This window comes from Mus caroli, unplaced genomic scaffold, assembly GCF_978045245.1.
Source record: "Mus caroli unplaced genomic scaffold, Mus_caroli_1 scaffold_14, whole genome shotgun sequence".
In the NCBI taxonomy this organism is placed as follows: Eukaryota; Metazoa; Chordata; class Mammalia; order Rodentia; family Muridae; genus Mus; species Mus caroli.
The window spans coordinates 109326800-109349187 of record NW_028227269.1 but is presented as its reverse complement, the minus strand read 5'-3'; the positions used below and the strand labels follow the sequence as shown (position 1 = coordinate 109349187).

Here is a 22388-nt window from a genome sequence, read left to right as displayed (position 1 = left end):
AACCTTAACCCTAAGCCAACCCTAACCTTAAGCCAACCCTAACCCTAACCCTAACCCCCCCCCCCCAAAAAAAAGCACTGACTACTTTTCCAGAGGTCCTGAATTCAATCCCCAGCAACCACAGGGTGGCTCACAGCCATCTGTAGTGGGATCGGATGCCCTCTTCTGGTGTGTCTGAGGACAGTGCATGTGTATAAGTGAATAAAAGGTAGTAAAAGCAATGTAGAATTTTATTTAGAATTTAAAATTGGTCAACTCACATTTTATTCCATGTTTTCCTGGTGGCAGGAAACACTGATAATTCTTAGTTCTGCAGTAGGTTAGACAGCAGCTGTGTGGTTTGCTCTATAGTGGAAAACATTCTTGCTTTTAGGTTCTTGATTAAGAAGCACCAATTAGAATATTCAGTAAATTTGGGATAAGGGCAATGGCATAGTTAGTGACATGCTTGCTCTGCAAATCCGAGAACTTAAGTCTGATCCATGGCACCCAAAGGAGAACCCAGGCCAGTGGCAGGAACTGTGGTCTTCACAGGACCGTAGACAGGAGCCCCCAGCCTGCCAGTCGGACAGCTTACACTAACTGCTGAGCCTTAGGGCCCAACGAGAGACTGTTTCTCAGAAAATACGGTGAGAACCTGGTGAACAACACTCAAGGGTTGACATGTGGTCTCTGTGCTAGGGTTTCCCAGGTGGCCCTGGGCTCCCAGCCTCTAGGCTGAGGAGCGTAGGTGTGGGTCGCCACGCCTGGCTCTGATTTTTTTTTTTTTTCCTTTTCTCATTTTCTTTCTGAGCTAGAGGAATGGCTCAGCAGTGAAGTACACTAGTTGCCTCCCAGAGGACCTGGGTTCAGTTCCCAGCACTCCGTGCTGGCTGATAACCACCTATACTTCCAGTTCCGGGGACTCTGACACTCTCTTCAGATCTCTGCCAGCACCAACAGCACATGTAGTGCACACATATACATGCAGACAAAGCGTTGATATGCATGGTCTTCTGGGTGACCTTGGCTGGCCTGGAGCTCACAGAGGTTCTCTTGCCTCTGCCTTCCGACAGATTAAGGTGATGCACCACCACACCCAGCTTAAAGCCCTATTTTAAAGGACTTTTAGGAAGGGCTGGAGAGAGATGGTCGTCGTTATGAGATGTGCTGACCATCCACGTCACCCAAGCTTGGTTCCTCACACCGGTGCCTGGCAACTCACAGCCACCTGTGACTCTAGCGCCAGGGCATCCAATGGCTCTGGTCTCCATGGGCCCTGGCACTTATGTGGCCATACAAACACACATATGCAAGCAGTACACAAACATAAACATAATGAAAGAAAGCCTTCTAAGAAAAAATAAGTTACAAAATACTGGCCTAGAGATTTATCTCAGTTGTAGGACATTTACCTGGTGAGCCCTTACACCACAAAAAGGAAAAAAAAAAAATTACAAATATAAAAACTAAAACAACACTGATGAAGGCTAGTTTGCAAATATGATAGTAAAGGTGTAAGGCTGAAAAGATGACTTGTTTGTATTCATTTTAAGTAACTTATCATGTATTTTATTATTTTAACCGATGTCACAGGATCCACTCTGGAAAGTTCGTCGGAGTCAGAAGCTGGACATGTCTGCACGGCTGGAATTGCAGTCTGCTCTTGAGGCTGAGATCCGTGCCAAACAGCTCGTTCAGGAGGAGCTGAGGAAGGTCAAAGACAGCAGCCTGGCCTTCGAAAGGTTGGTTTGGCCTGGGTCTGGCCCTTTCGAGGAACTGGGGTCCTTTGTCACTTTGGAGGCTGCCTCCAGCTGGGAAACCTTTGCCATCCAAAGGACACATGAAGTCCCTGAGTCAGGGTGACCACAATGTCAGGTTTATAGCACTTAGTGCTTAAATACAAGTCAGAAGGGGAGGTGTGCCTTCCCTGCAGGAAGTGCGCAGTTTAGTGTTCTCTGGAAGTAGTGAGGGTCCTGAGGGCACATGTGTGACCCCAGCACACAGGAGACTGAGACAGGAGGCCAGCATGAACTCTTAAACTATAAAACAGCCTTAAAGGGCTGGTTGTGGCGGTCAGTGGTAGAGAACTGCCTTGCGTTAACGTGGGTTAAGTCATGTGACCCTCATACATCCCACTGAAGTAGACATTATCCCCATTCTACAGGTGTTAAGACCAAGGTGCAGGAAAATGGAGGTGAAGCGGTATGCTCAGTGTCATCCTGTTGACGGGAGTCTATGCTGGGTCCCGCCCTCCTGGCCAGATTTTACCTGGTACCTGCTTAAGAGCCAGGCTCCTAGGGCTCTGCACTCATGCTTGTCTACTGGTGTCAGCCATGGGAAAGCCTTTTCCAGGGAGACAGCCAAGGGATCTGGACTGTGCTGATGGTCAGATGACAGTCAGAGCTTACCTAGTTTAGTGAGCTACACACTCCCTGACCAGGGCCTTACTAGGAATTTCTGTTTTGTTGGTGTTAAGGCAAGGCTGATGTAGTCCAGACTGGCCTTGCCTTCTGATCCTCCATCTCTGCTTCCCGGTTGCTGGGAATACAGACTTGGTCTCCATAACCCCTTAGCCATGACTTAAAAGTCTGTGTTTGGAGTCCTAATTCCGAGCTCTCTGTAAATGCCGAGTGGAGATGTCAGCCACATCATTCTCGGGATTCTCTGCCATTCTTAGGAGGCCATGGGAGCCCTGCCCTCACGCCAGCGCGGTGTGAGGCGGACTGTGGCCTCCGTTCAGGGCACCTACAACTCTTACTTCTTATTTCAGCAAACTGAAGGAATCAGAAGCGAAAAACAGGGAGTTGTTAGAAGAAATGCAAAGTCTGAGGAAGAGGATGGAAGAGAAGTTTAGAGCGGACACAGGTAAAATGGATCCAAAGGTTATTAAATATCAGCCCTTTCTAAGGACTGGTTTTCTTCTTAAAGCTATTTTTAGTTATATAAAATACTTCCAAAGTTAAGATTTTGAAACAATATGTTCAAAAATACCTCCCCCAATCAGTAATAATTTTTAGTGAGTTCTTCCTTTGAAAAGGAAAACACACACACACACACGTTAGTTACCCTGGTCACATGAAAGGTAGCTGTGTTCTGTGCTAGAGAGACCACAGCCCATGGCAACCATTTGAGGCCCTTTGCAGCTGCTTTGGGCCCCTCTGGGCTGGGCTATCTCATCCCTTTTGCTCACCTGGAAAGTGCTGTGGTACGTTGTTGAACGGCTGTAACCCCATCACTCAGGAGGCTAAGGCAGGAGGATGCCAAGCCTGAGGCCAGATTGGAGTCCATAAATGCTGTTTTAACCTCTCCTAAGCGCTTCAAGAGTAGTCATGTACATACAACATTCATACATCGGGATAGAGGTCCTGTCTGTCAGTCTGGGACACGAGGACTTGTCCTGTAGCCCGCACTCAAAAGTGGACTTCACACTCAATTCTCCATTCCAAATAGATATCATCTCAGGACAGGAGATGATACCTATTTGCATCTGTTCCCTAAAATTTGGGTTGTCTTTACATTTCAGAAGCTTTTTACATATTGAGGATGAAATCCTGTTTATGTTAACTTGCCAATATTTTTTCCTACTTTGACGTTTGCTAAGCAGTACCCTTTCCAGGGCTGAGGTTGTAGCTGCGAGTGTGCCTAATAGCACAAAGCCCTAGGTTTGATCCCAACACCACAGAAACCAGATGTGGTATACGAACCTGCAAACCTGCATCCTGGTCTTCCTGAGACCCTACCAAAAAACGCTTTCCTTATTTTTGTATTGAATTTATTAATTTCCTCTTTTCTGAAAAGGAAAATGTTTGCAGCTGCAGGTTGTTTAAGCGACATGAGTACATTTTCCTGGGTATTTTATTATTTTCTGTGTATTCCTGTTTTGTCAGTATGTATGTCTGTGCCCCACTTGCACGCCTGGTGCCTGCACAGGGTGGAAGAGGGTGTAGCATCCTCTGAAAATGCAGCCCATGGGCTTCAGGACGGCTTATCAGCCCTCAGGCTTCCCCATCCCACCTCCTTTTCTTCTAAAGTCAGACTCTCACTGTGTTACATGCAGGCTGGCCTCAAACTCCCGATCTTCATACCCAGCCTTGCGGGTACTGAGGTCATTGTCCCAGCCTAGTGTGGCTTCAGGTTTTGGGGGGGGGGGGGATTAGTGGATTTGGAGCGAACTCTGGCCTGCAGCTCAAGGTGTCATTCCACCTTATGCTCATCTTAACTCTCCTCTCTCTCCCGATTCCTCATGGTCTCCGGGAGCTCTGTTGGGGCCTCTGCTGTGTTCAGTCATGTCCTATCACAGCCTCGGTGACTCTGGAGTCCTGGCAGGTCGGTGGTGTTCTGTAGGGAGGACTGATGTCTTCATGGTTTTGCCTCAGTTTGCCTTTCTTCCTTGCAGGGCTCAAACTTCCAGATTTCCAGGATTCTATCTTTGAGTATTTCAACACTGCTCCTCTTGCACATGATCTGACTTTTAGAGTGAGTATTGCGTTTTGAAAACAAGTATGTAATTTTGAAATAGTAGTATGTAGGCCGGGTGTGGTGGCACATGCCTTTCATCCCATCACTCAGGAGGCAGAGGCAGAGGCAGACACAGACAAGCCAGCCTGGTTGATAAAGGAATTTCCAGGGCAAGGCAGGACTAAATAGAGAAATCTTGTTTCAAAGCTGAAGGTCCGACACTCATTGAGAGTTGGCCCAGGTGACATCATGGGCTGGGAAGTCACATGAGTGAAGGTGGAGAACTCTGCAGGTGTCAAACTGTTCCTGGAGTCTAAGCGGGACTGAGAAAAGGCTCAACCTTTTCGGGGCCTCCGGCTGAGTAGTGAGTGTTTGAGATAAAACACGAGTAATGATGTCATGTTGCCGTTTCTGAGACTAATGTGAGTATATAGCTTGGATTCAGTGATTAGTGGGAAAAGTGGGTTATAAGTGATTCAGTACCAAGCAGTTTACCAAGACCCTGCCTGGTCCTGCTCGTCAGGGTGACCAGGGTGTGCCTGCTTGTCTGCTTAGCTTGCCTTTGTAGTGGGGATGAGCCCATTCCACCCTTCACACAGGTGAGCAGCCCAGTAAATGTCTTCTAGTTCCTGCAGTGCACATACACACAGGAGTGGAGTAGGCTGGACTACGGCCTAGTGACAGGGCACGTGGCTAGCTCAGGCTTGATCCCCAGGACTGAAGGGGACAGGAGCTGGAAGAATGAGTGAGTGTGCGCGAGCGTGTCATTAGCAGAGCTCCTGCTAAGGCACCTGATGCTCAACAGCCAAGTCTGAGTCGAGCATACTGAGCGTGCACGCCCTCACCTGGGTGTGCTCCACTTGCACACTTGCTTTTTCTCTGCCTGACTCCCTCACTGACAGCTTCTTAGCTGATAGTGGTTTATAGACAGCAGCGACCCAGGACACCTCGCACTCACTCTCCCCTGACACTCAGGTTCTTCTCAGTGAACTTCAGTGCCATCCTAAGGCTGTACCAGCAGTGAGTTTCGGCTTAGAGTAGACCTGCCTGTGTCCTGGACAACTGATCTCCCTGTTTAGGATGTACCGGAGGCCACTGGTGGCATTTAATCATCAGGCGCCATCTAAATAGCCTGTCTGTCCCACTTAGGACAAGTGGAATGCCCACATTCCGGGTTTACATCATGTTCTCTGTGTGTGTGGTGGGAGGCAGTGTTGGCATTGTCTGAACAGGAGACAAATTCTTTTCTCTTCAGAGTTCACTTTGCAAATGCATCACTGGGTTGAAGTGGCAAGGGCGTGGCACCCCCACCCCGTTTGTAGGTAGTAGTCACGGTGACCACGTGGGGATGTTGTAATACTTCCAGGGCCCGGGGGGGGGGGGGGGGTGTTCAAGTCACTCAGCTGTTTGCCTTCACTCAACAGCGGTTCTCTGTGTAGCCCTGGCTGTCCTGGAACTCACTCTATAGACCAGGCTGGTCTCAAACTCAGGGATCCACCTGCCTCTGCTGGGGTTAAAAGTGTGACCACCACGCCCAGCAAGTCCTCAGTTCTTAAGCAGATACACTATAAAAGTAATTTCTCACCTTGGACAAACCTTATCATGGGGTAAATGGAAGAGCTGGGTGACTGTCACAGGAATGTCTCCCAGTGTGACGTCACAGCGTGGACCGAGTTAGACACGGAGGCGGAGCAGCACGCCTTGTTCGCTGTCCAGCATGTCGCCCATGTCTAGACCCTGTTCAACACCGTTCACCTGAGTGTGAACGTGTCTCCTGGGAGAGAACACCCTCAGCTGCATCGGGGTCCGAGCTCTCCTAGGAGCTCTTGCCCCTGCCAGATTAAACATGCTGCTGAATGCTAGAGCCGGGTCTCCATGGAGCCTCATTGGACTTTCTTGCCAGGGTTTACTGGGTGGGAAATGATCATTTGTGTTCCTCCTGTCTGTTACACCAAGGACTCGCTCTCTTCCTCATCTGCATCTTCTCTGCTAGCCTTGTGGGAGGACGTAAGTGACTGCAGTTCCCCTTCCGTGGGCTGCTCGGAGACAGTGCCCCGTGTGCCCTGACTTCTGAGTCTGCGTCCTTTGATTAACAACTAAGGAAATGGCTTTCACGCCGCTAAAACTGACTCCGTTGGCTTGCTCTTCACTGACCAGCTGGATCGCTGACCTCTTTAACTTGCCTTGTGGGTGGTACTCATAATTACTAGCTCTGCTCACTATCTAATTAATGTCCCTGTCCACAGAGGTCCTTTACCAACTCCACCACTGCAGAATGCAGTTGTACCTGTGCTGTGTGTGACCCCTAGTCTCTCCTCCCCTCAGAATGTGGAGTCCTCCTCAGGGTCTGATCCGCAGCTGTTGGAAGCTGTGCACGGTGCCTTTGGATCTGAAGCAGGACACAGTTCAGCTGTGGACTTGTAGGCGCTTCTACACAATTCCCGAGTACTTTTGTGCACTGGGAGTAGCCAAACACTGCACCCGTGCAATGTTGTATGAGGGCTACACCCGCAGAGAGGTTCACTCCAGAGAGCCAATTGTGAGGTGCCTGCGAGTGCAGGGATTGTTAGAGGAAGACCCTGTGTTTGCTGAAGTGCCAGCTCTAGCTGTCAGGGCCCTGTGGGTGCTGCGGTAGATTCACGTGATTTCTGGAAGGAGGGAGGTTAAGCCTCTGGGCCGTCTGAGGGCCGCCTGAAGGTGATTTTCCTAGTTGCTTTATTTTTAAGAGATGGGTTTTTACTGTGTGGCCTTTGCTGGCCTCTAGAGCTCCTTCTTTAGTCCAGGTTGGCCTCAGACTCGGAGTGCTGGTTAGAGGCACACATTAGCACGCCTAGGCCCTGGTTCCTAGTTTATCATGGCTGGAGGCAAGACAGCCTATGTTACAGGGTGGCCAGGCACCATCTTCCTATTGACAATAATAGTGACTTGCCAGTCCCTGTCAACGGCAGAATACTTGTGAGGAAACAGTTCGTGGTGAGACCTGGGGGCAGGGCACAGGGGACCCCAGACCCTGACAATATACTATTGTCCAGGAAAAATGACACCTTTTCTTTTCATAGACCAGCTCAGCTAGTGACCAGGAAACACAGGCTTCAAAGATGGACTTGTCCCCATCAGTGTCTGTAGCCACGAGCACAGAGCAGCAGGAGGTAAGACTGTATGCCCTGCGGGTGCTCTATGGGCCCTGGGGTCCGCTGTGCAGCTTGTAGCTAGGACCCGTCTCTCCCCTTCAGAACTCTGTCAGACTATCAGCTGAATGAGTGAAGGAGACCTTAACAGGTGTCTCAACAATGTAGTAAATTAAAAATTCAGAATGTTAATAATTTATACATTATAGAGAGGAACCCCGGGTAGGAGGAGCTGGCGTCTCAGCTGAAGCTCACCTGTCCACACTTTATCCTAGGATATGGCTCGGCCACAGCAGAGGCCGTCTCCTGTGCCGCTGCCCAACACGCAGGCCCTCGCCATGGCTGGACCAAAGGTAGGCCCTTGCACATTGCTCTGTACCTTCTCGGTTTAGAAGATGAACGTTGTATAAAATATCTGTGCTGGTCTTAAATGCACACACAGTAAGCCAGGCTCTGCGTTGGCGTCTTCACACCTAAGTACTGAGTGGGGTTTCAGCTAGAGAAGTTCTGGGGGGGTCTCCCTCTGTCTCCTTGTTAGTCCCAGGCCTGGTGGGGGCGTCGCACATCCAGTGGCTTCCCTGTATTGATTATGTCTGCTGTCATTGAGCACCATAGGGTTTGTAGGAGAATGTTCCCTGGCAGAGATGGATCTGTCCCCAGTGTACAGTTTGAACCTCAGGGCCCTTGTTTTCTTACTAAGCCTTGGAGCCCAACCGGGTCTCCTTCCTCTTTGTATAAACAGCATTGTACATTGTCAGTTTCCCAGCTGTGCGGGCCCTGGGGTTGTAGCCTCGCCACATTTTGTATGCCTGGCATAGACTTGTGTCTGTTGATGTTTTCCCCTGTCCACCTGAGAGTAATTGGCTTTGGGACTTAGACTCATGTAGAGTTCAGGACCAAGTTGAGGGGCTGTGTCGTTAGTGAGCTTTTGATACCCAGAGACAGAAACGTAGCTGTGCTGTGTACCTGGGTGATGGCCAAGCCTCCTCTCTGCCACCTCTAGTTGCTCCTGGAGTTGTGCTGACCACTCCCCCTCCGGTCTTGCCAGTGTCCGTGGCTTCCTCCGTCACCTCTGTCACTCCCTGTGGGCTTGCCAGGCAGCTGTCACGGCCTGACCTTGTGTTCCCGGCTAGCCTCGAGCTTATTCCCCTGTCTGTTACATTCTAAGTTTACTGTCCTGGCAGAAGACAGTGAGTGGGTCTTTCCAAGATTTTGCTGTTAACATTGCTTGTAAATTAAAAGAGTGCACCCCTGTGAAGAGCCAAAGCTAGACAGGGTCTCAGGCCGAATCCCAAATCGTACTGCTCCCTGGAAGGTGTTCCTGGTCTCAGTAGACTTTCAGTTGTGAACACTGTGACCTTCTCCAGCTCTGCCCCAAACAAAACTAGAGGAAGCTGGGGTGGCTCTGAGTTCTGGCTTGGGACCTTGGGGCTCAGCGCCGCTGACTTAGAGCCCAAAGCTGGCAGAGGAAGGACGTGAAGCAGCAGGCACACACGCTGTCTACAAGTCAGTCCAGAGCAGACAGGCCCACAGCTTACTGCCTGTCACCTGATTGGTTTCACTTGGTTCTCCCTGCAGCCCAAAGCACACCAGTTCAGCATCAAGTCCTTCCCCAGCCCCACCCAGTGCAGCCACTGCACGTCCTTGATGGTCGGGCTGATCCGACAGGGCTATGCCTGCGAGGGTGAGTACTGACCTCAGTGCGTGAGCGGGACACACCGCTGCTATAGCTGCAGTTCACACCAGCCAGCCAGCCAGCAGGGGGAGGTCCCCTGCTCTTCTGAGAGGCCCAAGTCGGACCTGTGACGCTGTCACAGTCCTGCACAGCGTGTAGATTGGGTGGCCAGGTCATCTGTCACCCGGAAATGACTGTGAAGCACCCTACCCTCACCTGAGAGCGCCTGTAGGGAGAGCACCTACAGCCGGTCGGGAGACACAGAGCAGGGGTCAGAGCTTGCTGCTCTCGTGGTGTGCGGGGCTTTTGTTTGCCTTTGACTTTTTAATTACATTTATTGATTGGTGTGTGTGAGTGTGTGGGCACCTGTGCCATGGTACACGTGAGGGTCGGAGGACAACTTGAGAGAGGAGCTTCGCTTAGTCTCTCCTGTGGTCCCAGAAGTTGAACTCAGACCATCAGACTTGGCAGAGTCACTATTACCTGCCAAACCTCACAGACCCCAGGCTAAATAAACCTTAGCATTGACTCCACCACGTCTTTTGCTGGCAGTCATTATTTTAAAATAACAAAACACCCTCTTGTGCTCTGCTCTATGTGGCATGCTGTAAGGTGGGACTGTCTTCTTTTTCAGTCTGTGCATTTTCCTGCCATGTGTCCTGCAAAGACAGCGCTCCCCAGGTGTGCCCCATACCTCCTGAGCAGTCCAAGAGGCCTCTCGGTGTAGACGTGCAGAGGGGCATAGGCACGGCCTACAAGGGCTACGTCAAGGTAGGAGGAGCCCGCTTCTGGCTCATGGCCCCCGTGGCTCACCTTTCATCAGGTCAGCTCTGAGCGTCTGTCGTGTGGTGAGGAGCAGTCACAGCTCGTCACAGTCCCTTTGCTGCCTGTCACGGGGCGAGGGTCTCAGGCACAGCTGCTGCTGTAAATGGCTAAGAACCCGAGAGACCCTTTGGACGTAGAGAGTCCACCTGTAGCTCCCACTGGGCTTCTGGCCAAATCAAGGTTCCAAAGCTGAGTGTTGCTTGCAAACCACGGGTTCTCAGGCTCACCCATGTCCCATCCAGTCGCAGCCTCCTGGATGCAGTGCAATCCCTGTTGCCTTGGGTTACCTTCCTGTTAACAAGCTCCTCCATTCAGGCCCGAGCCTCCCAGGCCAGGACAACGGCTTTTCTACCACTCTGGGAAGAGGGTTGACGGGAGCGCAGTCCCTGGGGACCCAGGACAGTCAGATAGAATCAGGTGGACACAGACTGAGAGAAATGTTAAGGGTCTGGCAGTCTCCGCCTGCGCTGCCCAGATCTGTGGCCCAGGATGAACGTGCTCACTGTTGGTCTGTAGGTTCCAAAGCCCACAGGCGTGAAGAAAGGATGGCAGAGGGCTTACGCCGTGGTCTGTGACTGCAAACTCTTCCTGTATGACCTGCCAGAAGGGAAGTCGACCCAGCCCGGTGTCGTTGCCAGTCAAGTCTTGGACCTCAGGTGTGGTTAATATAACAAAGCACTGCCCGGTACCAAATGCTCGCCACCCCCGGTGGCAGGGCCTGTGCTTCCTGCTCATTTCTCTCCATGTTTCTTTGAAGAAGGATTAACAGGGGTAGGAGGAGCTGTCATGAAAATTAACCAGGCACCACAGACACACTCAGTGACACATATGCGAGGGGCCTGTGCTGTTCTCGCCTTTCGCCAAGTCAGAAAGGCTGGCATTGTAACCATCGGTAGTTGGCCTAGACTAGCCAACTACACAGGCTTAGGTCTTGGTGGTGGTCTTTGGCTGGTTCCTTCAGAGAGCTGCAAGAGCAGAGAAGTCAGAGTCACCCAGCAGTGGCAGCGTTCCATACATTCCATGTCCACATCCCAAATGGTACCTGGGGTCCCTTGCTATGTACAGCTGTCTTGATCGCTGTTCTGTTGCTCTGAAGAGACACCATGACCAGGAGCAAGTCTTTATGTTTAGTCCATTGTCATCATGACTAGCAGGAGGACATGCATGGTGCAGGAACAGTAAGCCGAGAGCTACATCCTACATCCTGGTCCTGAAGCAGAGATTGATCGGAGCCTGCTCTGGGCTTTAAAGCCTCAAAGCCCACCCCCAGTGACACACTTCCTGCAGCAAGGCTACATCTTTCTAATTCTTTTAAACAGGTTCACTCCTTAGTGACTAAGCATTCAAATACATGGCCTATGGGGCCATTCTCATTCCAACACCACAGCAGCTATGTCCCCGCCTGAGCCCAAATGTCTGGGTCCCATTGAGAGTAGAGAACAGCTCGTCCCACCTCCCCATCCTGAACTCCGCACCTTCTGCTTCTTGTTTATGAGTAGTTAATGAGCCACTGCCTAATTGTACCAGGACACGTCAAAAATAACTGGTGTGGAACTGAGGGACAGTGGGACTGTGCAAGTCAGGCAGGAAGCTGGGGGACAGTGGACCGTGTGAGTCAGGCAGGGGGCTCAGTTCTCAGCATTCCCCCCATGAGAGGAGTTGTGCAAATGTGGTGGCAAGTCTGTGGTGCTTTCTGAGCCATGTGGTGTGTCCCTTTCTTGCCAGAGATGAGGAGTTTGCTGTGAGTTCAGTCCTGGCCTCAGATGTTATCCATGCTACACGCCGAGACATTCCGTGCATATTCAGGGTATGAGTCTCTCTGATTTTATTTCTGTCTGTTAATCATTTTAAAAATAAGTCACACTCTTAAGAGACAGTAATTCTTAAAAACAAAAACAAAAACCATGGGCAGAGTGGACCACACCTTCAGTCCCAGTGTGTGGGAGCCAGGGGCAGCAGATCTCTCTGAGTTCCAGGACATCCAGAGCTACATAGGGAAACCCTGGCCACCCACCCAAAAAAAGCAATTTTCTGAGCATTTTGCTGCCCTGAATTTCCCAATGGACCCTCGCCCGCCTTATGTTCCCACCGTGCACCAGGTGCCCCCCGCCTGGCTGCCCCTCACTGAGCAGCACACTCTCCCCACACAGCCAGCTTCCCGTGGTGCCCCTCTCTTCACCTGGTCGCCCTCCCACCCCAGCCACTGTGTCTTCGCACTGAAGGGACATTTCGTGGTGGGCCTGTGAGGCGCGTGTTGCTTTAGGTTCCCTCCCTGTCACCCAGACTCTAATTGATTACATTTGCTTTGTCCCTCTTCTCTGACTGAGTTGCTGTCCTCTGCTCTCTGGGCGAAGTTTCTGGAAGATGTGGTCAGACAGACACACACTGCTTCAGAGCAGACACATTTCCCAGCCACAGAGCTGCTGTCTGAGCGTTGTTTGCACTGAATCACAGTGTGTGACTCAGAAACAGCCTTTGTATATAATCCAGAAAATCACCGCCATTCTGTGCTCAGTGATGTTCCTCCTATAGCTGAGGGGTCTCCCGGGTTCCTAATGGTCCTAGTGACCACTTACTGGAGACCCCTTCTTCCTTGAGCATGCCCTGAGAGTCCTCATCTTTTTTTATTTATTATATGTGAGTACACTGTAGCTGTCTTCAGACACCAGAAGAGGGAATCAGGTCTTGTTACAGATGTTTGTGAGCCCCCCTGTGGTTGTTGGGATTTGAACTCAGGACCTCTGGAAGAGCAGTCAGTGCTCTTAACCACCAAGCCATCTCCACCCCAAGAGTCGTCCACATCATAATCAGATTAAAGCTATTAACAAAAGCAAAAAAAAAAAAATTGAGTCAGGGTCTCTATTGGAGCTGTTGCGGAACTTCAACAGATCCTGTCGCCTCTGGCTCCTGGGTGCTGGGGTCAAAAGCATGTGCCACCAGTTTCTAAGATGGGGGTTTCTCTGTGTAACAAGCTTGCCCAGACCAGCCTGGCTTTGAACTCACAGAGATCTGCCTGCCTCTGCCTCCTGAGTGCTGGGATCAAAGTTGTGTGCCACCACACCCAGCCAAGAAAGCAGTTTTTAAAAGCTTTTAAAGCATTTACACAATACTTTTGACAAGAGCAGAATTAATTGAAATCTGGCCAGGAAGGGCCGGGATGTCTATGTTTGCAGCCCTGTCCCTCCCTGTCAGCTGCCCTGCCAGCAGCCTGGCTGGCAGTTAAAGAGATGGGTGGTCTCTGGGACAACTCAGGGACATTGACAAGAGTCTCTAAACTTACCCTGTTTGTGACCTCTGGAGCTAGGCGGTTCTAGGCGGTTCCAGCACAGTCCCTGCTCTGACCTGGCTGGCAGCTCATGATTTTGTCTGTTTTGTTTTTCTCATGAAGGTGACGGCCTCTCTCTTAGGTTCACCTTCTAAGACCAGCTCACTGCTCATCCTGACCGAGAACGAGAATGAAAAGAGGAAGTGGGTAGGGATCCTCGAAGGGCTGCAGGCTATCTTGCACAAGAACCGGCTGAAGAGCCAGGTAGTGCACGTTGCACAGGAGGCCTACGACAGCTCGCTGCCGCTCATCAAGGCCGTCCTGGCTGCTGCTATCGTGGGTATGTCTACAGGGCCTGAGCTGGGTGGGGGTTCAGGTTCCATGCATGCCCGTGTGGTCCCATCCTCCTGAGCGTGTAGACAGCTTCTCCTGTATGAAGAAGCAGGTCCTGGCTCACGGTACCCACATGTTGTTTCCCCAGATGGAGACAGGATTGCGGTCGGCCTGGAAGAAGGGCTCTACGTCATTGAGCTCACCCGAGACGGTGAGTCCGGCCTGGCTGCCTCAGAGGGTTCAGTGGGTTCATGCGAGTGTGGCATAGAGTGTCCTCCTTCAGGGCTGTGGAGAAGGAACATCCTGGTACATAGTCAGAGGGCGTTATGAAAGTCCTAGGCAAGAAGTAGAGAAAGTTCTCGGTTGACGTGGCAGGCACGCAGCGTATTCAAGTGCCTGGGCATCAGGAGTCTGGAGACTGTGCTGGCCTCAAACTCCTGCCTCTGCCTTCCGAGTGCTGGGATTAAAGGCATGGCCCACCTTACCCAGCTAATTTTTTTTATATAATATATTTTGTATATTTGGGTTTTTTTGTTTTGTTTTGTTTTGTTTTTGTTTTTTTACGTGAGTACATTGTTGCTCTCTTCAGACACCCCAGAAGAGGGCATTGGATCCCATTACAGATGGTTGTGAGCCACCATGTGGTTGCTGGGAACTGAACTCAGGACCTCTGGAAGAGCAGGCAGTGCTCTTAACCGCTGAGCCATCTCTCCAGTCCCCAGCTATTTTTTTTAACATGAATTTATTTGCTTATCTAATAGAGGTTGTAGAGTATAGAGGTAAGGAAAAGACTGTGACAGGCAATTGGTGGCTACATCCTGGAGCTCAAACTCAGGGTTTCCGGCTTGGCAGCAGACCCCTTTACCCACAGAGCCATCTGGCTGGCCTTCGATATTGAATTTTTGTTTGTTTGTTTGCTTAGTTGCTTTTGAACCTAACACAGCCCTGGCCATCCTGGAAATCACAGAGATCTGCCTGCCTCTACTTCCTGGGTGCTGGGGTTAAAGATGCACAGCACCACACCCAAGCCTCTGTTGAGTTTGTGCAGAGGACAGGACGTGCGCAGGTCCCCGGGAACCCGGCCGCTCAGGGGAACCCAGCAGTGCAGAGTTCATGTCCCTCTCTGCCAACCAGAAAAGAGGCTCTCCCGTCTTTCTCACTCCGTAGCCCGCCCTGTTGAATAAGAGTAGGTCACAGCCTGCAGTGGCCAGAGCATATGGGCAGCTGAGCCTTTCAGACTCCAGATCAGGGAGGGCGGCAGAGATCCTAAGCCAGCTAGTGTCCTAGTTTGAGTGGCCATGAGATCAGGGAATCCCAGCATCAGCTCCCAGCCTTACTGTGTTGTGAGTGTCCAGCCGAACCCAGGCACAGAGCATCGGACAGGCAGCAGCTGGACCAGGGTTGTCAGGAAGCTGAGACAAACGTACCGCTGTGTCCGTTAGGGGCATTTGCGACACTGGCCCTGGGGCTGACTGTGATGTGAGGGTTGTTGGGGGGACGAGAGGACCCTGTCAGCCAAAGCCTGCATTCTCTGGCCACAGTGATCGTCCGCGCTGCTGACTGCAAGAAGGTGTACCAGATCGAGCTGGCGCCCAAGGAGAAGATCGCCATCCTCCTCTGTGGCCGGAACCACCATGTGCACCTCTACCCCTGGTCCTCCTTCGACGGGGCAGAAGCGAGTAACTTTGACATCAAGCTCCCGGAAACAAAGGGCTGCCAGCTCATAGCGACAGGGACGCTAAGGAAGAGCTCGTCCACCTGCCTGTTTGTCGCTGTGAAGCGACTGATCCTTTGCTACGAGATCCAGAGAGCTAAGCCTTTCCACAGGAAGTTCAGTGAGCTGGCGGCTCCGGGACACGTGCAGTGGATGGCCGTGTTCAAGGACAGGCTCTGTGTTGGCTACCCCTCTGGGTTCTCTCTGTTGAGCATCCAGGGGGACGGGCCGCCTCTCGACCTGGTAAATCCCACTGACCCCTCGCTCGCGTTCCTCTCACAGCAGTCTTTCGATGCCCTCTGTGCTGTGGAGCTCAAAAGCGAGGAGTACCTGCTTTGCTTCAGCCACATGGGACTGTACGTGGACCCTCAAGGTCGGAGGTCACGCATGCAGGAGCTCATGTGGCCTGCGGCTCCTGTCGCCTGTAGTATGTATATGTTTTCTGTTGCCATATCACTGTTGCTGCTGCTCACACGGACAGCCGGCATGTTCTGTTTGCTTTGGTTTGTCTCTCAGTCCCTGAGCCAAGAGTTAAGGGGCAGGATGAGAGGGTGTCTGCTCAGCGAGAGGGTGCGTGCAGGCTAGCTCTGGGCTGCAGCAGAGTTGGGGCCTGTGGTGTGGGCCAGCCTCACTCCTCAGTGCCCTGCTCGTTCCTCATATGTCTGACAACAGGTGCCCTCCAGGGCAGAACAGCAGAGTGGATGGGGAAGGGACCTTGCATCTTCTTTTAAAAAGCATTCCCAGGCCGGGCGTGGTGGCGCACGCCTTTAATCCCAGCACTCGGGAGGCAGAGGCAGGCGGATTTCTGAGTTCGAGGCCAGCCTGGTCTACAAAGTGAGTTCCAGGACAGCCAGGGCTATACAGAGAAACCCTGTCTCGAAAAACCAAAAAAAAAAAAAACCAAAAAAAAAAAAAAAAAAAAAAAAAAAGGCCGGGCGTGGTGGCGCACGCCTTTAATCCCAGCACTCGGGAGGCAGAGGCAGGCGGATTTCTGAGTTCGAGGCCAGCCTGGTCTACAAAGTGAGTTCCAGGACAGCCAGGGCTATACAGAGAAACCCTGTCTCGAAAAACCAAAAAAAAAAAAAAAATAAAAAATAAAAAAAAAATAAAAAGCATTCCCCTAGTAGAATTCGCAGGGCAGAATAAAGTCACGGGGACTTGGCTACTAGGAGACTTAACTTCAGTGTCGGGGTCCTGTCCCTGGTAGGCTGGAGCCTGTTGGTCTATAAGGTGCTTTTGTGAGCGGGTACTGTCCAGGGGCTGGGACACCTTTCTTAGCTTGAGCAGTTGAGAGGCTGGGAGAACTAGATGCCTCTGGTGTCTGGGCTCCGCAGCACTGCTGGGCCACCCTGCCACTCCATTACTTTTGAAGGCCTTAAGCCGTTCGTTCCATCCGGCCCTCATGGAACTGGAGGGCAGTAGCAAGCAGCAAGGAGGGCAAGCCAGCAAAGCACAGACTGGTTTGACCTGGAGCCTGTGGGGTTGCTGGGATAGGAGGTGGCTTCATGCTCCCATAATGGTGGACAACTGGCAACATCTTAGGCTGCCTCCATGATGCTCTCTCTGGCCAAGGGAGATGCCCAGGGGTGACAGGGCTGACGACAACTCAGTCTGTGTGCTGCAGTGGTCCTCAAACCCTTCTCCCTCACCGGGGAAGCTAGGGCAGCAGGCCCGGGCAGTGCCAGCAGGAAGGACAGCCTTGGAGATAGGCGATAACCTGTCCTGCTCCTTGCAGGCAGCCAGTGCAGCGCTCTAAGCTGTGCACTCCTAACTTCCAGAATCTCATTTTCCTTCCCAGTTTGGAATTGGAACGGACACGTCCCTAAGTGCGGCGTCGCTAACAACCCTTGGTACAAATAGCTGGCGTGGACGCCCAGTGTCCTCTCCTCCACTCCCACGGGCAGCCCCGTCAGAGTCCGCAGTGCCTCCTAGTCCTGCCTTGAGAGGCAGAGGTTCAGAGGCTCCATAGCCTGCGGGTCTAGCCGTCTCCAAAGCACATATCCTCCAGTGCATCTGTAGTGTGTTTATTCAGACGTTCCGTTTGAACTTTGTCCTTTGTTGACAAATCACAAGTGGGGCCCCCATTTATCCAGCAAGTAAGAGCACTTGTTCCAGAGTCCCCATGTGGAGAGTTTTCATCTCAGAGGTAACTGAGGGCCAGCCTCGGCACATGGCATTCAAAAACAGGACACCCACCCCCACCCCGTGTCAGAAACACCACTGTTGGATAATTTGGTGTCCAGTTCCAGCATCTTGTCCTGCCTGGGCTGACTCAGGCTGGTTGGAGTCATACACCCTCGGTCAGTGCTGGTGGTGTCATGTGTGCTGTGGTGCTGAGGTGCCCAGCCGGCTTCGCCTGGGCTCCAGCTGTCTACTCCTTACTCTGCCCTTCCATAGATGAGAACGCCCCCGGCTCCTGGTAGTGGCCCGGCCACCTGCAGCAGTGTAGCTGAGGGAAAGTGGACATGGGCTCTGCTGTGTCCTAAACTTGAGGGTGTCTCCTTCAGCCTCGCGTGCTCAGGGGCAGAGGGCCATGGGTGTGTGTCTGCAATGTGCCAGATCAGTTGTCATAACAATGACAGACAGCATTTCCTAAGAGCTGGGAGAGGAGAGGGCACCATCACAAGATGCCTTTCCTCATTTGATAGTGTGTTCAGAATAGATCACTAGAATGGGGCCCACTGTGCCCTACAGGATCATCCCAATGTCCCTAGTGTGAAATGTGCGTAGCAAGATCATGGGCAGAGCAGAGCAGTAGGCTAGTATAGGTCTGAAAAATAATCACCCAGAAACTGGGGTTCTCTCTATCACCTTAGATGGCTTTTGGGACTAGAGAGGTGGCTCAGTGGTTAAGGCTGCTGTGCCAGGAGCTGGGATTTAGTTCCCAGCACCCGTGTGGCAGCTCTCAGCATCTGTAACTACAGTTCTAGGGGTCCAGCACCCTCTTACTAAGTCTTCTCAGGCACTGCACGCACATGATGCATAGTCAGACATGCAGATCAAACATTCATGCACGTAAAAGAAAGGAAAAATGAGGAAGACATTAGGGTGTTTGCTTGGGCATGTAGAACAGGCGGTCCCTGCCTGGACTGAACAGGCGTTAGGAGAGAGCTGAGCTGAGAAAATGCTTTTTAAATCGACTTCCTCTTGCTGTGGTGTGGGAAATACACCCTGGCTGTAGAAGCAGTGGGTGCCTCTGTACAATTAAGACACATGCGACTTTGACATAAAGATGACTTCTGGCACGGGAGCCCCCACAGGCAGTGCTATGCACCTCCACCCGCTCGCCCGTGCCGCGGTGGCCCAAGGGCGGGCGAGGACTGGGCTCCATGCTTACTTGTCTGCTTCGTCTGCACCAGGTTGCAGCGCCACCCATGTCACAGTGTACAGCGAGTACGGGGTGGATGTCTTCGACGTGCGCACCATGGAGTGGGTTCAGACCATCGGCCTGCGGAGGGTAAGACAGCATGGTGGCCCTGCCAATGACAGCTGTCCCTCATTTCCTGGTGCCACACATGATGGGTCCTCTCTGCTCCTACACAGATAAGACCTCTGAACTCTGATGGCAGCCTCAACCTGCTGGGCTGTGAGCCCCCACGCCTCATCTACTTCAAAAACAAGTTCTCAGGTGAGCTTCCCCACAGGTAGGGGGTGGGAGGAGGTGGCCTTCAGACGGACACAGGCCATCTGTACCACTGGCCTGCTGATCTGTGAGTCGCGGCATGCATGGCTGCCCTTCTGTGCAGTGGCCATAATGACTGCTCCCCTACAGGAACAGTCCTCAATGTGCCCGACACCTCGGACAACAGCAAGAAGCAGATGCTGAGGACACGGAGCAAACGGCGTTTTGTCTTCAAGGTTCCCGAGGAAGAGCGGCTACAGCAGCGGCGGTGAGCATGGGCCCGCGTGAGTATGCCGTGAAGGAAGGGCTGCTTAGAGCCTTGGGATGTCTCCTGAGTCTCAAATGTTTCCTTCCTGCAGAGAGATGCTCAGAGACCCGGAACTGCGATCCAAAATGATATCCAACCCAACCAACTTCAACCACGTGGCTCACATGGGCCCTGGGGATGGCATGCAGGTGCTCATGGACCTGCCTCTGGTACGTACCCAGCCGGGCCGTGGGTGTGGGACTCAGCCAGGTGATGGGCATGGGGCTCAGTGGGTGTGGGCGTGGGCAGGCACAGGTGGGGTCTGGCTGCCTGCCCTGCCTCACTGTGCCATGCTGACCTGGGAAACCTCTGCATTGCTGCTGGGCCATTCCTGATCCTGAGATGGGTGTCTATATGAATAGCCTACCCTGTGTTCCCTTTAGGAAACAGTTGTCAAGAAAGGGTTTCCAGCTCCTTGGTGTGAGATAACAGTTTTATCTTATTTTAAACAGTGCATTTTCCGTAGGGTTTTTCTACAGTTGGCATGGCTGGTTCTTAGCTCAGAGGTATTGGTGGTATGAACATAGCCACTTTCCATTGTCAGCCATATCCAGGGCCTGCAGCTGGCCTGTTCAATGCCATCCACTGTGGTGGCCCCACTGTGGTTCTGTCTACATTCATATGCCAGTCTCATACGCTGCTCTCTTCCCCCAGAGCGCTGCACCCACCGTCCAGGAGGAGAAGCAGGGCCCTGCCCCAGCAGGCCTCCCTCGGCCGCCGCCGTCCAGGAGCAAGCCCTATGTCTCATGGCCATCGTCAGGTACCAAGGAGGGATAGGTGCTGGGGCAGCGACTGCATTCACCATGATCCTCTGGGCCTCTCCCTGAGGTCAAAGGTGTCCTTGTGTGTAGGTGGGTCCGAGCCTGGAGTGCCTGTGCCTCTGAGGAGCATGTCCGACCCCGACCAGGATTTTGACAAAGAGGTATGTGTTACCCAACCATATGTCCCCCAGAAGTCTATGGCCACACAGGGCCTGCAAAGTGGAGACAGTGCCTCTGATGTGGGGAGAGCACTTCGTACCTGTCACCCCGGGGCCAGCTGGTTAAGAACTGGAACAGCGAAGGCACCGTATAGATGAGAGTGCAGCCCTTAGCCCCTCTGTAGCGCTGCACACCTGGGATATAATGGCCTCAGCACAGAGACTGCAGTAGCACTGGGCAGCCCAGGGCTCTCTCCCCCCCCACCCTCCCGCAACAGTGTGATCGAGGTTGTGGGGTCACCATGCATACATCCCACCAAGGGGTAAGGATTTCCTTTAGAGTTGAGCCAGGTTCTACCAGAGGCACCTCTCCTTCTCAACCTCTCTGTTCTCTGAAGGGGTTTCATGTAGCCCAAGCTGGCCTCCGGCTTACTATGTAGTTGAAGATGGCCTTGAGTTCCTCTTCCTTCAGGAGTAAGCCCTACCGTAGGCGTGGTGTGGGCGTGGGTTCCACGCCCTGCTGTGTCTGTGGTGGTGCCTGACAGACCCGGGTCACATCAGCCTGATGTGACCACCTGCCACCTAAAGGGCCTTGCAGAGGCTGTGTATACAGCGCATGCACACGCAAGGGACAAGAGCATCGCCTGGACTCACACTCTCTCTTTGCATTGGCAGCCTGACTCTGATTCCACCAAACACTCAACTCCATCCAATAGCTCCAACCCTAGCGGGCCCCCAAGCCCCAACTCGCCCCATCGGAGCCAGCTCCCTATGGAAGGCCTGGACCAGCCAGCCTGTGACGCCTGAGGCCTCCAGCATAGCACCGTGGGGCCAGGGAGCCCAAATGGCCCCAGCATCAGTGCCAAGACTGAGCTGACTCTCCAGTGTTGTCCAAGGAAATGTAGAATCAGTTTGTAGATAGATAAAATAATCTTTATTATAATGATCAGTTTTGTGCCACATTGTTGGTGGCAATCGACCAGATGTGTTCGTCTGCACAGCCGCGAGGCAACACTGTTCCGTTTGCACATGAAGGACCACCACTCACCCCTCCCCCCAGGACCACCCAGGCCCACGTCCACCGGCTTCCTCAGCAGATGCTGGGGTATGGCCTCAAGACCCTCCCTCTCTCCTGAAAATGTCTCAACCCTACAAAGACTAAAGTGCGCCATCCCAGTGCCACAGAAGGCAGAGGGTAGTTGGTGGCCTTTTCATCCACTTAACCCTGACACAGGCAGCTGCTGACCGGCCGCCTGTGTCCCTGTGTCCGTCCATTCTGGGCCACAGCCATGAGATGCCCCTCCTGCTGTGAAGGCAGCTGTGCGCTGGCTCCCTGTGTGTCTGCAGCCTGCCACAGGCCAGCACACGGTGGGGAAGACAGGTCCATGGCCTGCTGAGTTCAGAGGCAACCGGAGCCTGGGGAGCCATGCCCCAGGCCCTGTGACATCCCCTTACCCTGCATGGAGCCTCTGTGTCACAGAATCGCCCAACACTCCTGCACATCAGCAGCACCAGGCCCGGGAGTGCCACGAGTGTTGAACCTCATCCCTTCCTGTGTCCTGGGCTGAGTGACCAGGTCAGTGGCCCTGCCCGTGAAGGCTGGCGATTAACTGTGGCAGCAGACATGTCTTGTCCTCATCTTGGACAGGCCTCCCTTCCCCGTTGGCGTGCTTGGTGACACAATTCAGGGTGAGCACTTGGCCGAGTTGGCACTGAGGGTGGTGGCACAGCAGGCCAAGCCTGCGTGTCACACCCAGCACCTGCTGCCTGCCCCACCCACCCTCCCCGGCTCTGTGCCGGGGCAGGCACCTGCTGGGGGTTCTGGTTTTTACTTTTTTAATGTAAGTCTGAGTCTTTGTAATTATTGTGAGAACATTTTTGAACAATTTACCTGTCAATAAAGCAGAAGGCAGCAGTTTTAAACTTGTCAGCGGTTTGTCTGGTAATGATGTCGTCCATTATGCCTTCCTCTAAGATGCTAAGGGGACATAGCCATGGCACCTCTGCCCTGACAGGCGAGTCTGCCCAGGTGCTTTGCCAGGCTTGCAGGTCCCACTAAGAAGCCACTGCAGAAAGAGGAGCTGGTGTCTCCGTCTGAACAGAAGCAGCACTAAAGGAAAGGTGGGGCCAGGTACGGGAAGGACGGCATGTCTGAGAGCC

General features: G+C 52.6%; 1 protein-coding gene across 2 annotated transcripts in view; it reads left to right on the top strand.

Moving 5' to 3' along the window:
• The window catches only part of Cdc42bpb (CDC42 binding protein kinase beta), an 83881-nt gene extending 61723 nt beyond the window's left edge, over nucleotides 1-22158 (top strand). The window contains exons 19-38 of one of the 2 annotated variants that reach the window (XM_029484324.2): nucleotides 1576-1724; nucleotides 2753-2847; nucleotides 4379-4458; nucleotides 6397-6447; nucleotides 7500-7589; nucleotides 7844-7921; nucleotides 9147-9252; nucleotides 9878-10014; nucleotides 10585-10724; nucleotides 11794-11875; nucleotides 13457-13673; nucleotides 13815-13877; nucleotides 15208-15807; nucleotides 18740-18837; nucleotides 18924-19008; nucleotides 19153-19270; nucleotides 19362-19479; nucleotides 19964-20069; nucleotides 20161-20231; nucleotides 20904-22158. In XM_029484324.2, coding sequence (XP_029340184.1) covers nucleotides 1576-1724; nucleotides 2753-2847; nucleotides 4379-4458; nucleotides 6397-6447; nucleotides 7500-7589; nucleotides 7844-7921; nucleotides 9147-9252; nucleotides 9878-10014; nucleotides 10585-10724; nucleotides 11794-11875; nucleotides 13457-13673; nucleotides 13815-13877; nucleotides 15208-15807; nucleotides 18740-18837; nucleotides 18924-19008; nucleotides 19153-19270; nucleotides 19362-19479; nucleotides 19964-20069; nucleotides 20161-20231; nucleotides 20904-21035 — 2616 coding nt within the window. In that variant the 3' untranslated portion in view covers nucleotides 21036-22158. The remainder of the gene's footprint in view (nucleotides 1-1575; nucleotides 1725-2752; nucleotides 2848-4378; nucleotides 4459-6396; nucleotides 6448-7499; nucleotides 7590-7843; nucleotides 7922-9146; nucleotides 9253-9877; nucleotides 10015-10584; nucleotides 10725-11793; nucleotides 11876-13456; nucleotides 13674-13814; nucleotides 13878-15207; nucleotides 15808-18739; nucleotides 18838-18923; nucleotides 19009-19152; nucleotides 19271-19361; nucleotides 19480-19963; nucleotides 20070-20160; nucleotides 20232-20903) is intronic. The other variant, XM_021179544.2, reaches the window with a different exon arrangement.
• The last annotated feature ends 230 nt before the right edge of the window (nucleotides 22159-22388 follow it).